This window comes from Chiroxiphia lanceolata, chromosome 7 (assembly GCF_009829145.1).
Source record: "Chiroxiphia lanceolata isolate bChiLan1 chromosome 7, bChiLan1.pri, whole genome shotgun sequence".
Taxonomy (NCBI): Eukaryota; Metazoa; Chordata; class Aves; order Passeriformes; family Pipridae; genus Chiroxiphia; species Chiroxiphia lanceolata.
In genome coordinates, this window is record NC_045643.1 from 7851095 (window position 1) to 7866270 (window position 15176).

The 15176-nt window shown below is 41.3% G+C and overlaps 3 protein-coding genes across 4 annotated transcripts; 2 read left to right on the forward strand and 1 right to left on the reverse strand.

Annotated features, from left to right (window-relative positions):
- The first annotated feature begins 73 nt into the window (after positions 1–73).
- ASDURF (ASNSD1 upstream reading frame) lies at positions 74–8555 on the forward strand. The gene is made up of 6 exons (XM_032693959.1): positions 74–239; positions 2294–2347; positions 2841–2916; positions 3708–5282; positions 6914–7095; positions 8236–8555. The coding sequence occupies exons 1-4, from the start codon at positions 165–167 to the stop codon at positions 3776–3778; spliced, it is 276 nt and encodes a 91-aa protein (XP_032549850.1). The 5' UTR covers positions 74–164; the 3' UTR covers positions 3779–5282; positions 6914–7095; positions 8236–8555.
- On the forward strand, positions 3776–8555 carry ASNSD1 (asparagine synthetase domain containing 1). The gene is made up of 3 exons (XM_032693949.1): positions 3776–5282; positions 6914–7095; positions 8236–8555. Exons 1-3 carry the CDS (start codon positions 3801–3803, stop codon positions 8495–8497), a joined length of 1926 nt encoding a protein of 641 aa, XP_032549840.1. The 5' UTR covers positions 3776–3800; the 3' UTR covers positions 8498–8555.
- A 1368-nt stretch (positions 8556–9923) lies between these two features.
- Positions 9924–14965, reverse strand: OSGEPL1 (O-sialoglycoprotein endopeptidase like 1). 2 transcript variants are annotated; one of them, XM_032693950.1, is made up of 8 exons: positions 14774–14965; positions 14372–14621; positions 13335–13722; positions 12262–12466; positions 12032–12180; positions 11340–11470; positions 11119–11190; positions 9924–10070 (listed from the first exon to the last, which is right to left on the reverse strand). In XM_032693950.1, the coding sequence occupies exons 2-8, from the start codon at positions 14581–14583 to the stop codon at positions 9980–9982; spliced, it is 1248 nt and encodes a 415-aa protein (XP_032549841.1). In that variant the 5' UTR covers positions 14584–14621; positions 14774–14965; the 3' UTR covers positions 9924–9979. The 2 variants fall into 2 exon arrangements, with proteins under 2 accessions (XP_032549841.1, XP_032549842.1); XM_032693951.1 differs by having other exon boundaries at positions 13335–13717; positions 14372–14965.
- Positions 14966–15176: the final 211 nt, after the last annotated feature.

Sequence of the window (15176 nt, forward strand, 5' to 3'; positions counted from 1 at the left end):
CCGCCGCGCGTGCTCGGGCACGCCTGCTGATTGGTGTTCTGCGCGGCCCCGCCTGCGCGCACGCGCTGTGTCGGGACCGGCCGCGGCCGCCGGGGCTCGGAGCGCGTGGGGCTGTCGCCGCTGTCGCCGCTGTCGGGTGTGAGCGCCCCGTGCCCGCCGGGGGGATGTCGGGCCGCCCGCCGCGGCAGGAGGACGGGGAGAGCGCGGCGCTGCGCCACAGGGAGGAGCTGAGCCGGCAGGTGAGCCCTGTCCTGCGGGGGCCGGGCCGGTCGCCCCGGGTGCGAGCAGCCTGAGGGGGAGGAGGGCGGGGGCCGCCGGGGGCCGGGCATCCTGTGCCTGGGGCTGTGCTGTCGGGCCTCGGGAGCGCCCCGCGTGTAGCCAGCCCGTGTCGCCTCGCTGGAAGCTTCTCGGGTTGTCACGTTGGGTCCTACTGCTCCGAGCGGAGATTGAAGTGTCAGGTGAGGCGCAGTGAGGGTTTTCTCATAGAATCACAGAATCTCGTGAGTTCGAGGGGCCCCACAAGGATCATCAGAGTCCAACTCCTGGCCCTGCACAGGACCATCCCCAAGAGTCACACCATGTGCCCGAGAGTATCATCCAAACACTCCTTGAATTCTGTCAAGCTTGGGGCTGTGCCCACTGCCCTGGGGAGACTGTTCAGTGCCCAACCACCCTCTGGGGGAAGAATCTCTTTCTAATATCCATCTAAACCTCCCCTGACACAACTTCAGGCCATTCCCTCGGGTCCTGTCGCTGGTCACCACAGAGTTCAGTGCCTGCCCCTCCTCTTCCCCTCACGAGGAAGTTGTAGCTGCAGTGGGGTCTCCCCTGTGTCTCCTCCAGGCTGAACAGACCAAGTGCCCTCAGCTGCTTCTCATATGACTTCCCCATATGGCTTCTCTGTAGTACCAACTTCATCCTTGTCTGCCCGAAAAGTCCCAAGAGATTCCAGCCACAGAGCTTGGTGCTCCTGTGAATTCACTCCCTCTTCCCTGGTGCCCACTATGGAATCTATCAAGCCCCATGGAACTGCTTTCCCTCAAAAGAAAGCTCATTGCAACCTTCCAGTATCTGAAGGGGCCTACAGGGAAGCCAGAGAGGGGCTCTCCATCAGGAACTGTAGTGATAGGACAAGAAGTAATGGGTACAATTGGAAAGAGGGAAGCTCTAGGTTAGATATTAAGAAGAAATTCCTTACTGTGAGGGTGGTGAGACACTGGCACAGGCTGCCCACAGAGGCTGTGGTTGCCACAACCCTGGTAGTGTTCAAAACCAAGTTGGATAGGGCTCTGAGCAACCTGGCTTAGTGGGGGGTGTCCCTGCCCATAGCAGGTTTTTAATATCCATTCCAACCCCTTAACATTCTATGATTCTGTGAAAAAACAACTTCTGTATGGCCATAATGTATAGAGCCAGTGGTGTTTTTGATTGCCTGGGAAGCTACAAAGCTGGGACATAACAGAGCTGCAGGTTGATGGTTTAGTCCTTAGCTAAGGATGGCAGTGCTGTTTTGCCTGTTGATGTAGCTGCTGGAGAAGTTGTACTTTCAGTGTGCCATATTCAGTTTGGCTAACGTCCCTCTGCAGTAGCTTCCCACTGTGCCACCAATTCCAGGAGACACAAAGGAAAAAACCCTCAAACCATATTGTTTGCTTCTATCAAAAAACGTTGTGTCCTCTGACCAGATTTTATTCCAGTTTTTGGCTTTTATGACAGTCCTTCTTATTGCTTTTTACCATTCAGAGCTGTCGTAAAAGAAAATGGGAAAACCTGCCACATCTGTCAGTGCAGCATTGAGTGGAAAATCCCACTAAGGAAGTTAATGCAAAAATCCAGAGTAAGAGAAAGGCTCCCATTGCTCTTAATACAGTTTTAGTGTATTTGGATTTTCATTAATTGCATTTTGAATCTGGAGCATACCTGTGATTATAAAGTGTATTCTTGATATTATGCTAAATTTGTTTTCTGAAGTTATTTGATGTTGTATTAGTTGTGTACATGTTTTCTCCTGGGGGAGAAAAATGTGCTCTCTGATAATAAATAGCTAGAGGTACTCTGGCTTCCCAGTAACGATTTGCTTTTGGGGGGAGGAGAAATACCAGTGCATGCAAGATAACCTGTTTCTAGAGCAGTTACTTTAAGTATTTCATTTTTATATTTACTTTGTCTTCAGTGGTTCATTTGGAGAACAGCAGCATGTAGCTGTCTTAAAATATCGGTAAGAATGTTCACCACTAGGATTATAACACAGTGGTTTATTTTTAATAATTAAAGTGCATCTTTCATCTTTCAGATTAAAGAGCAGAAGGTTGTAGTAGATGAGCTTTCTAATTTGAAGAAGAACAGGGTAAGTATTTACAAATTTGCTTTTCACTGTTTTGTTTTAGAGGAGAAATAAGCATAGAGACAAGAGGGGAAACAAAACCAGAGCATGCTGTCTTTAATTTGTTTTAATGCAGATTTTAATACACATGTGGTCTGCTGTCCTCACAATAACTTGTCCTGCCAATGATTTGGTTCTGTACCCTTGTGCAGTATCTGAGTTATTTCAGTGAGATGTTTGAGTCCATCAGAAGACTTTGTGAGGTATTCTTACTTTTTCTGTGCACGTGTTTAAATTAGAAAAGAGAAATGCAGAAGTCATGAGTTGATCATTAAATGTTTCTGAATATTGGTGTTGTTAGGGCACAACTTGTACTTCTGGCATTAAAGTGAAGGCTTATCTTGGTAGACCCACACCAGCTTCTGCTGCAGTGTGGTTCACAGTCTGTTGCTGTGACTTAATACGTGGTTTTGTTTTGCAGAAACAAACCACTTAAAGCGTGGTTTTTGTTTTGCAGAGAGTTTATAAGCAGCAACCCAACAGCAACATATTCTTCCTTGTGGACCGAACAGAAACGCTGTCTCAATGTAAAAGTAAGTTTGCAGTGGAAAAGTAAATCAAATGATTGAATATTTAAAAGCTGTATATTAAAATGAAAAACTGACAGCTGTATGTCAAATACGAAACAAACTTCAGACACCTGCTTGTTTTTCTGGACTGGATAAATGTGAAAATGTTTTCACTTGATATGGATGTGATGAAAGAGCAAGTGCTGAAGATAAAGATGGAGAACATCTGCTCCACAGAGGAGTCATTATTATCAGTGCCCTTTGGGCAGCTGTACAGCACTGTGTCCCTTAAAAAAAATTTAAAATTGCACAGGATGAGGAGAAAGAAAATAACAAGTTTAAACCGGAGGTTAAGTTAGAAATCTTTAGTTGAAAGAATGGGTCTGTGGGATTATGAAGATAGGAGAATGGATAATAGAGGTGATGGTGGAAGAAACATTAGAAATTTACAAACTTAGAAGTATAGATTTTATTTTCTGTATTGAACAATTGCTACTTTCATTTTCTTTCCTTTGATTTGGGTTAATAGTGTTGACATTTTATTCAACAATCCCCTTTTCTTACTACAAATATATAAGTCATACTGATAGGATAGGCAATACTTGGCCTGTGGTAATGTGGTTTTCTTTGGGAGACAAAATTTATCAACTTTGTGCAATTAAGAGGAATAAGCTACAGTGAGCTATAGTAATGATGGAATACAAACACAGCACTTTGGTTAATTAGAATTTCATTGAACAAGTGGCTACTTATTTCTTAGATAGAAACTTTTCTGTTTATGAAACTGATTATTTGTATAATACTCTCTTACACAGATACATTAGATGAATTAAAGAAGGCACAGCAGGAGATGGAAAATTCAGAAAAAGCTAAAATGAAGAAATAGTTCATGTGAATTCCGAGTCGCAATGTGTGGTATTTGTTGTGTTGTTACTTTGTGTAGCCAACGTGCTATCCCTGATTTCCTTAGCGAAGACACACTCCACTGTCTGAGAAGAAGAGGACCAGACAGTAGCCAACAGTTGATAAAAACCGTGTCAGATCTCTCTTACAAATGTCTGTTTTCTGGCCATGTACTTCACTTGAGGGGACTGGTGACTCCTCAGCCTCTAGAAGATGCCAATAACAATGTTTTTCTTTGGAATGGAGAAGTTTTCAATGGAGTGCATGTGGGAGATCTAGACAATGACACTCAAGTAATGTTCCATCATCTCGCGTTATGCAGGAGTGAAGAGGACATTTTGTCACTCTTTTCATCACTCCAGGGTCCCTGGTCTTTTATTTATTACCAGGCATCTAGACACAGTTTGTGGTTTGGTAGAGATTATTTTGGTCGTCGTAGTTTGCTTTGGCAGTTCAGTCCTGAGGCTGACAGTGCTTTCTGTCTCACATCTGTAAGTGGTTATTCTGAACTAGGCAACCAATGGCAAGAAGTCCCAGCATCTGGAATTTTCAAAATTGATCTCAAAGCTTGTGCAACAACTAAATCTTTGTCTTTAACATTGTTTCCATGGAAGTACTGGTACACAGAGAAAGCAGCAGAAGAAACGTTCATTAATGTTCTTGACCAAGTGTCAAAAGATTTGCCAAGCCACATACATCTTGTGGTGAATGAATCAAAGCTATGTCTCAGAGCACCAGTTATCCCCTTAAATACAGCAATTTCTGAAGCTTCAGGTGAATGTCCAGGCACGAACAGTAGCAACATCATCCATGTGGTTTCTGTAGAAACCCTCCAAGGATTTCTCACAGAGGAACACAAGAAAAAATTGGTGTGTCAGTTTATTGATGTTTTAAATGAAGCAGTCAAGAGACGAGTTTTATGTCTCTTTAGAGATCCAGATCAGGAAACCAGAGAATTTCCAAGCATGTCTCATAAGAAAGCACATGTTGCAGTGCTCTTTTCTGGTGGCGTTGATTCTATGGTTATTGCAGCCCTTGCTGATAAACATGTGCCTTTGGAGGAGCCAATTGATCTTCTCAACGTAGCTTTCATGATGAAAGAACAAGCTAAGCACAAGGGTGCCACTAAAAGACATCCCAGCCATGAAGTACAGCTTGATTTGCTTTGTCCTCAAGAAACCTGCCAAGATCTTCATGCTAAAAGTGGTGCTCATTTATCTTGCTTTGATGTTCCTGACAGAATCACTGGTAGGGCAGGACTGAAGGAATTAGAAGCCATTAACCCTTCAAGAACCTGGAACTTTGTGGAAATTAATGTTACACTAGAGGAATTGAAAAAGATGAGAAAACAGCGCATTAATCACTTAATCTATCCGCTGGACACAGTCTTGGATGACAGCATTGGCTGTGCAATTTGGTTTGCTTCCAGAGGGGAGGGTTTTATTAGTAGCCAAGGAGAACTGAAACCATATAAAAGCCCTGCAAAGGTACTGATTTTTTTGTTTGTTTATTTTCTGCCTTATGTTTGTAAAACATAAGTTATGACTTATGAATGTAAAAACAGTTCTGTTGATTCTTAGAAATCAGGTGGTATCTTTGCTATTCATAAGGTTTCTGAAATTCAGTGACAGATTGTAGAATAGTTCTGTAATTATAATCTTTTTGTAATTCTAGAGTTAAAAGCTGCATTCAGTTCTTTTGTCATGTAATGTGTATGGCTTTCCAGTGAACTTGGATAAGCAACAACATGACTAGGAAAAAAATAATAACCATCATCTATAATTTTCAGCATTTCAGTTCCAATAGTGGGTAACAGCTATTCAGTCCAAACTGTGTTAACAAATTTAGAGATAAATGTTAGTGAATTATTAAGTAATATTGTTTTGTACCAGCATCCCACCGCTTGTCAAAATATCTTCTTATTTAGGCATGCTATTGATGTGATAAAATAGCAAATAGCAAAGGCAGAAAAGATCTTGGCATCTTTTGTCATTAGAATCTGAATGACAGAAATACAGAAACTACCTCTTTCCTTTTTGTAACTTATCTTCATGTATGTAGTATGAAGTAAAATATTTTTGGTAACTAGGTGATTTTCTTGGGAATTTGATTCTGATTTCTCCCTTCCCTATTTCTGATGGTTTTCGGAGGGAAGAATGAACTGTTTAATTTCAGGAATTTACAAGCCAACCACCACCTCTGCTTTTTGAGGCTGCTGTTACTTTTCTAATAATTGCTAGATCCTAAAACCATAAGAAATCCACCAACAACAGAAACCCCAACAAACACAGTAGTTTGCTTAAAAACTACTACTGTAGAACACAGTTGATACAGTTGGCAGATCTACTTAAGGATGTGCATCTCAGATTTGCAAAACATACAAATTCATCCTAGGTCTAGAATGTGTTGAAATGGGTCATGGGTTAATAAAACATAAAGCAAAAGTGTCATTTTCCCATCAGTTATGTACTGCTGTGTTGGTAAAAATTTAGTTGGCCACTAACTGGTATCAGATTAGTAAAACACACTTGACTGTTTGTTAAAAGACTTCCACTTTTATAGTGAATTGCTGTTGAAGGCACAGCAGTGGGCCAGATGTGGTAGTTGTTTTTGTCCTTACTGAGGAGACAGAACATTATGAGCCATTTTCATTTAGTGTAATGCAATGTACTAACCCAGTATCTGGTAAATTAATCTGGGTGTACATTCAGATAACTATTTAGAAAATACGACATGGTCTTTGGAAACAAATTTTTTTTATAAAGGCTGGTGTTTAACAAATGCTGTTTATTGTAATAGAAACTAACAAAGACATTCTTCAAAGGTTACTGGTGTATTTGTGGTGCATAGGACGTTATTCTGATGTTTTTTCCTTGCATCAGTAGAAATGTTTGTGTGTACTTTTAGGTCTGATTGTGAGCCTATTGCAAGTTTCCAGTGATTTTTATTGGAAGTTGTTTCAGACTTTGTAAATGTGTAAGGCAGATCCCATTGTGATAAGTAATACCTTTAGAGGATGTGTATTAAAATGAATATCCTTAAAACGTAGTTAAACATTTAAGATTGTTACATATTAACTTGCCCAGATACTAAGATTTGTTGTATTCTGTTTCCTTAGATTGTGCTTACAGGAATTGGAGCAGATGAACAGCTTGCTGGGTATTCTCGACATCGTGTTTGCTTCCAGAAATACGGCTTAGAGGGTCTGAATAAAGAACTTGAAATGGAGTTAGGTCGCATTGCTTCCAGAAATCTGGGTAGAGATGACAGGATTATCGGTGATCACGGAAAAGAAGCCAGGTATTATTGTTTTAACATGAAGCAAAACTGGTTTTGCAGGTTAGATGCAGTTTCTAACACTCCAACAAAAGGCTTAATTGAAACTTCTGTGTGTTTTATTCTCTAGTTCTGTCGCAATTTTGCTAACGTGGTGTATTGTGTTGTGGAGTTTTTTGGTTTTGTTTTTAAAAAGGTAGCCTGTAGTACTGTGGAAGAGTTACTTAAGGAAATTTAGTAACTTGACTTCCATCTAGAAGTTTTAAGAAGCAGCAAAAGATGAAATAGGAAAAATCAAGTACGGTTTATCATTTTAAGTGGAACACTCTTGTGCACAACTTTGAGGTGTTCTTCTGTGGTCGTCTGGGGATTGACTTTGGAGAACGACAACATAATGTAAAAGCTGGGTATTCTTGTCCATGCCATGACAATATCCACTGCATTTCCTGGTGTTAAGTCTGAATAGTTAAAAAATCCTTTTATTTGTGTTTACTTCCTTCATGCTACCACAAACTTGCAAAAAATTCCCTAGTTGTTGTCCAGTAGCAGAGGGCACTCGGGTGCATGAAGGGTTTTTTCCTGTGATCTTAGTGCCAGCGTTTTTCCAAATCTGTTCTTAGTTGCACATTTTCAGTGTAGCACAAGAGCAGTTGCAGTGGTGGACAGGCAATGCTGTTAATCATGCATGGGATTAGGTATGAATGCCTGGAATTCAGAACAGTGTCAGAATTTGTTGTGTAAATATTTTTGTTTCAAAGTTACAGTGTAGCTTCACACAGTAGTTTTAAATACTTAGGAGTCATCTTGAGAAGTGTTACTTAAAGATTTGTCTTGCCCTTCTGTTGTAGTTTCTGATGTTCTTCGTGATTTTTCTTCTGTATAAACACACCATTTCTGATCCTTGTTTTTACTGTTCTCTTTGGTTGACTTTTGAAAACTTCAGGCTCCTGAGTGTAAACATGATATATTATGGGGTTTCTTTCTCCAGGACAGTGTAACTGCTTTGGAGAACTGTCTCAGTACTGTTATACTAAGATTTAAGGTACATCTATAGTTAGGAATTGATACAGACTCTGAAATCTTTGCATGTGGTAAAAGGGAAAACCAAAACCACTCGTATGAAATTTTTAAAAGGTCTTTCCCCCACGCGTATCTTTCTTTCAGGTTTCCTTTTCTTGATGAAGATGTTGTTTCATTCCTCAATTCTCTGCCTGTCTCAGAAAAAGCTGACTTGACTCTTCCTCGAGGAGTTGGTGAGAAACTGCTCCTGCGCCTTGCAGCCCAGGAGTTGGGCCTCACAGCCTCCACTGTTCTGCCAAAAAGGGCTGTACAGTTTGGATCTCGGATTGCAAAACTGGAGAGCCACAGGGAAAAAGCATCTGACACGTGCAGCAGGCTGAAGTTATTTTCAGTAGGTGAATTGTAGAACTACGTCTTGAGATATATCTAGTCTGTTTGCACATGCAGTAAATCTTTGGAGTTTTCTTAGGATGTTTGGTCTGGTTTTTTTACACACTTGGACATTATTATTATTAATCATCAAGCTAATACATGTAGATGTGTACTTTTACTAGAGACTCACTATGAATTCACCCCTGGAGGGAAGGGAATACTGGGCTTTGGGGAAGAGAAGATAGCCAGAAGTTGGCTTTCCCACCCTTCCTGATATCAGTGTTGCCAAAATGTCGAGTCTGTCCAATTTGTCACATATATTGAATTCAGTACATTGCTTCGTGGTAGAACAGGGCTAGTGCTGCAGCTGTGCTTTAGAAGAAGGTTTGGGTTATGGTTGTGGAAGGGAGGGCATGGTGAGGAGCTGGCCTGGGCTGCCAGAGCCAAAAAGAGCTGAGGGTCTGGGGTCTTGTTAGCTCTTGGGAGATCCGCCCTCCAGGCATCATCAGACATCAGAAAACAGATATCACACACATCCCCTGGGTGTTTTGGGGCCATCCTGTACAACCTCCCAGAACTGTGGCCAGTTCTGCAGGGATGGGTTGGTTGGCAGTCCCCAGCCTGGGGCTCCCTATGTTCCCAGAGAAACTGGGAAGTTCCCTCCAGGCTCTTCTTAGTCCATTGTTAACTCCCTAGCTTGCTCTGTCTCTTTTTAGCTTTAGCTCTGCCACTTTTGCTTTTAATTGTGTCCTTCAATGAAGATCTCTTTTAAACAAATCAAAAAAAGGTCTCCCTTGAAAAAAAAAAAAAAAAGGCACTCTGGGTGGGTATGTGGATGCAACCATGGGGTTGAAATAGCAATATGAATGGACTGCCTCTGAAGAAAAGCTTGAGTTAGCTTGTCTTTCTAATTGTGTATGGAAGGATTGCATTGTGATTAGCTTTAATGAACTTCTGTATAAAAAAAAGAGAAATCTAAAAGGCACTGTCTCTATACCCCAAGTTTTAATTTTGTGTAAGGAAGAACAGGCTTCTTACACCAGCAGCAGAAAACTGGGTACTGCTGAAATTCAGCTGCACTGGCACAGCAAACACCTCTGTTGGATGTGTTTGAAAATCTGTGCAATCAACTGTTCTCTGCAATCATGGAAGTCAGGATTTTTTTTAACATGTAGAGTCAATTATAAACTTTATATGAATCATATATTGGTAAGTTATATATATAATAAATATATGGATTTATTATAAGTTATGAAGTGTAAACAATGGAGGCATTTTCATTTGCATAAGTTCCTATTTATTAGAAAGTGCACTTTTAATTTTTTTTTCAGTTGTTTTAATACCAGGAACGTTTAGTTGTGGAATAGTAACTGGAATCACTCTGGTGATAGGACACAGCATTTGTTTCTCTGACAGGTGATTTTCAACACTGGTAAACGAAGTACTGTCAGTAAACATAACAGCATTGAAACAGTTTTTATTGAACAATTTATATTTGCATTTACTAAGTTACTTTTTAAGATGCCAGCCATCGTATCTGTTTTAATTTTGGCACCTTGATGGAATCTTCTTCAACTCTTTTGGAAATATCAATTCCAAGGGGAGCTCTAGAAAATAAAATTATGTATCTGTTAAAAATAACATCATTGCCATATCACACAGATGTACAGCTTCACAGACCCTTTTTACAATTACAGTATTTCTGCACGTTCCCTGCACCATTAAAATGGTCTGCCTGAAGCTGTACTTAGAAACATCTTTACACTGAAGAAATATTTGCATTTCTAGCGATTCCAAACTCGGGAAACACAGTTGTGGTTTCAAAGTCATCTTTTAGGGATGTTGTTAGATTCTGATTTTAGTTGATTTGCAACTAAACTGCTTTACATGCAACTGATGAATGCAAGATGCACTAGAAATCTACAGGTATCTCTTTCTATGATAATCTTAAATAATGCATTTTCTACAGCAAGTGAAACTTAGTATTTTATTCACTGATATGTATACAGCAAGTTATTTTTGAAGAAGAGTATCTTATAATTTTTCATGTGAAAATTATAATACAATTTTTTTTTTGTACTGAGACCGTCCAAGTCTGTTTTCCTGAAAATGGAAAGGGAAAAAAAACCTGAAAAAAAGCCCAAGTTTAAGACCAGCTGGTACTTTTGAAATATTAGAATTTTGTTTGGCCTTAAGTATAAGATCTATTTAAATCCATAGAGCAAGCATTACCTAACTGGTTGTTAAAAAAAATCAGTATTATCAGTTAAAAAAAAAAGTATTATCAGATGATATATGTTAAATTCTTTTTTTAATTGATTGCTCATTATGAATACACAGTTGGACTTGGAGCATGTTGACTTATGCCTGGGGTGACTGAGAAGCTAAGGGAGAGTACTGCAGCTTAACTGGCTCCAGTTTTCCTGTACCACAGTGATAGTGGGGAAACACCCAGAACTGTTATGATCTACGGTAATTTAAGTTTCTGAGCCAAACCAAACATAAATGATCATTTGTATGTCACAACTACGTTGAACAGTAACTTTTTATAAGCGTTGCAAAGATGTTCCTCAGCAGCTTCTGCCACTTTTTAGTGTAACCTCCTTCCCCTTTCACTGACCACAGGGAACAGACTGTGACTGAGCAGTCACTTACTTGGGTTCGTAGCGGATGCCATCGGTCCCGTGTAGAACACCAAGTCCTGCACGTAACCTTTCAATGCCATTCCTGGGCAAGAAAGCAATTACATAAAATATTTGTCATAACTCTTTCTGAATATGGCACGTGGTTCAGTCCCCACGAACAGAAGTTCTTCACTCTGATGTCAGCTTTTAAAGAACATTACAGAAGCACATGCAAAGAGAAACAACTCTTACCATGCAATCATAACACCGTTATCAGTGCACAGTCTTGGAGGAGGACACAGTAAAGCAAAATCATTTGCTTCTGCCAAATTCTGTAAACCTTTTCGGATATACTGATTACTTGCAACTCCTCCTGATACAACCTGACAGCAGTGACAAAAAAAGGCATTAACTCAAAAGTACTGATGGGTCACACTCAGCTAGCATCCTGTTTAAAAAAGAGGTTATCAGTTCTGAAGACAGCAATAAATAACGCATTTGAAGATTAAAACATATCAGAAAAGAGTATGCTAAGTGAGCTCGTTATGCTAAAAGACATTCCTGAATAAAAGCATGTCAGGCTAGTGGAAGGAAGGTTGGAACTAGATGATCTTAAAGGTCCCTTCCAACCCAAACCAGTCTATGGTTCCACTGGAGCTACAACAGCCATCAGTATTGAGGAGCAAAAGGTCAAATTATGTGGCCTAAGGTGTTATGGGAGGTTAAATTAGATGCTAAGAAAATACCTTTCTAGCTTAAAACCCAACTATGAAGGACTTCATTGTAAATATTTATATCACTATTACTTCAATCCTGGTATTTTAACAATGTAATGCATACTGAGATCTTCCTCACCTGTCAAGGCAGGAAGTACAACAAGGCATCTGCATCTTCAAATGATGTTACATAGTCAAATAGAAAAAAGGAAGAAGAAGCATACCCACCAAGGCTGCATTTTTTGGTGGTAAGATGCTATTTTTGGTGCAGAACAGCATGGCCCGGTAGGTGCGCTGGATGATGTGAACAGCCACCGCGTGCTGGACGGCAGCAGCAACATCCCCAACGCAGGACAGGATCTCACCTTCCTCAATACCTACAAAAATGTACGGTCAAAGGGGTTTTCCTAAGTCTGGGTCATCAAAAAAATGGTTTATACCTGACTGTTTAAAAATACCTTCTTCTTTTTCTTTTTGTGCAATGGCATTATTGACAAGGTTCAGAAGTCCAGAAAAAGAGAAGTTGCAGTTCCGATACTGGTTCATGGGCAGTCGGAACACGAGCTGTTCCTGGTTTCCAGTCTGAGCCACGTGCTCTATCGCCTGCCCCCCAGCCATGCTGTGGCACTCTGGGTGCTTTCTTAAAGACAGTCTTCTTGCCACCTGAGGAGATAATAAACAACAGACTTGAAATCAGTTCTTCCTGTAACTGCACCACTGTATAGGAGACCATGGAATAAATCCGGACACCACAAAATCCAATCCAATGTGAAATTACAAACAGGGCACAGTAAGCACAAGATGTAACACCAGCTGGATTTTTTTTCCCTGGAATATTTAGAAATGCAATTCTAGAACAATTTGGGCAAACATGAGGATCAACAAATTTTGCAGGACACATTAATTACTCCCATTTTCAAGCTACAGGAAACACAGACTGCCATACTATACTACCACATATACAGGAATAAAGTTGGTTTCAACTTTAGATGGTCCCCTTTCTGGCTCTCCCATTTTTTACTTAGTATGCACAAATACTGTTTAAAACTCTGTGTTTGAGAACAAAACTCTAAGTGACCAACTTTACAGACTGTATTCAGTGACCCAGAAAACTTAAGATTCTGAAAGCCAAACCACGCTTTTCAAACTGTAAAGCAATAAAACTAGTATGAAATGTTTTAATTTGTATTGTTTTAAACCTGACAGCATCCTTTAAAATAGCACTGTCAATCTTCTCAAATTCATACAACTTGTTTGTATAATCGGTGTCAATGAAACTTCCAACGCCAGTTTCAGTTGTTAGGCTGCCTGTTAACTAAAAGTATAATCAATGTACATATGTTACAATTGATGTTATGTGTACATTTTTAACAGACTCTTGTGTCTGTTCAAAATAGAAAAAAACCCTGTTAAGTGAAGCTCATATTACACTGGATTACTACTCTTGGGCTGATGATAATACTACCATTATGTAGTATAAATGCAATAAAAAAAAGAAAAAACTAGGTTTACTTATGTCAGGAAATATTACCTTATCCAGCATGTCACCTGGTGCAATATCTATGGACTGTCCGAGCAGAAGGAAATCTGACACTCCTTGTGCTACTGCCAAGATACAGTGGCCTCCAGAGACCAAAAGAACCAAGAAGGGAAAGTCCAGGTGATGTGTGAGCCTGACGGTCAGCGCGTGAGCCTCCATGTGATGGATGGGTATGAACGGCTTCTGGTGCCTGTTCACCAAGGCCAGGCTGTACTCCAGCCCCACCCCAAGGCTTAGAGCAAGTCCAGGTTTCACTGTAGTTGCAACAGCTGCAAGCTCAGGTACAGAAATGCCACTGACACGAAGCGCCTCTTCTACCACTTGCTTGATGTTTTCTCTGTGAAGCTGCTGTGCCACCACAGGAATTATTCCACCTGTTCTAGTAAAACCAAAGAATTACAATCCATTGGTGTTTCATAACAGATAGAATGGCGTAAAAATAGTTTTCAGGCACCTCTTAACCTTGCCATATCCTGCCTGTCTCCTTAGTGGATTCTGAAATGCCTTGTTTAGTGTAAAGGGCACTGAAGAGAGCAAAATTATCACTAGGATGTCAGAAAATGATGTAACCTGCCCTTTTTGGTACAGATACTTCTTAAATGCATCTCAACACTGTTCCAAAACAATGTAATATCATGTTCACGTCCCCTCGCTTATTAGTTCAGGTTCCTAGCCACCAATGCTTATATTTATTTTCACTTAAAAACACTGAGACATTTGGTGGTCTTAACAGTAACAACGATTTCATCTTTACTTCAAGCTAGAGAGTTAATCTGTCCCCCTCTGAAAGAAAATACTAAAAGAAACTTGAAAATACTAAAAGAAACTTTTGAAATGCACAACATTTCTTTCTTCCCCCTTAGTACTATCTCAAGCAGTAAGTATTGTGACCCAAGGGATATGGCTTCCCACTTACCCACTTCTTACTGATTTTTATGGAGCAGGGAAGATTTTTATGGATGATATTGCAAGTAATAATACCAGTAAAAGTTATTTAGGCAAAAGCCTTCAGAGAAGTATATTCTTACTGTAAATGGACTTCCTTCTGACAGTGCAGGGCTTCTCCCAGGACACAGCCGGCATCATCCACCACAGCAGCACCCGTGTCGTCACAGCTCGTCTCTATTCCCAAAACCAGCCTCCGAGAGCACTGCTTTCCAGGGCGAGATGAGCTGCTTCTCAGCCACGCAGCTTGGCCGTGTTTAACCGATTTCAAAAGGCTTTTGGCAATACTGTTCATTGTTAAAAATCTACCTGGCAGTTATGTCTAGAAGAGAACTGTACAGTTCATTACTACTGGAGGGTTTTCAAGCATGTGCGCTGCTCTGATTTTCTGAAGAGGTGGCATTACTTTCACAGTTATGAATGGCCACACATCACATTTAAGGCACTAAGAAAAAAACCAGCTGGGAGCTAACCTCTTGTTTTACCTTAAAGAGGGCAGAGTTCCTCACCAAGCTGGTTGTGTGTGGTGCTTCTGGCAGCCCTACGGGCGGGACCGAGCCCCCGCAGCAGCACCGCGGTGTGTCCGCGCCGCTGCCCGGGCAGCTCCGTGCTCTCCGCCGCTCCAGGGCCACGGGCTCGCCCCGATCCCCGGAGGATGCTCCTCCCGCCCGGCGGCACCTCCGGGGCCGCTCCTCGGCCTCTCCGCCCGTGTCTCGGCGCCCCTGCACTGTCCCCTGTCGCGACCTGTCGCCGCTGCCGCCCCCCGCTCTCCCCGGCGCTCGGCTCCGCCCCGCCGGGTCACAGGGCGGCGCTTCCCGGGCACGGCGCAGCCGCCGAGCTGCAATTCCTTAATCCAAGGGTTTTGTCCGGCCGCTCGGAGGCGTCCCC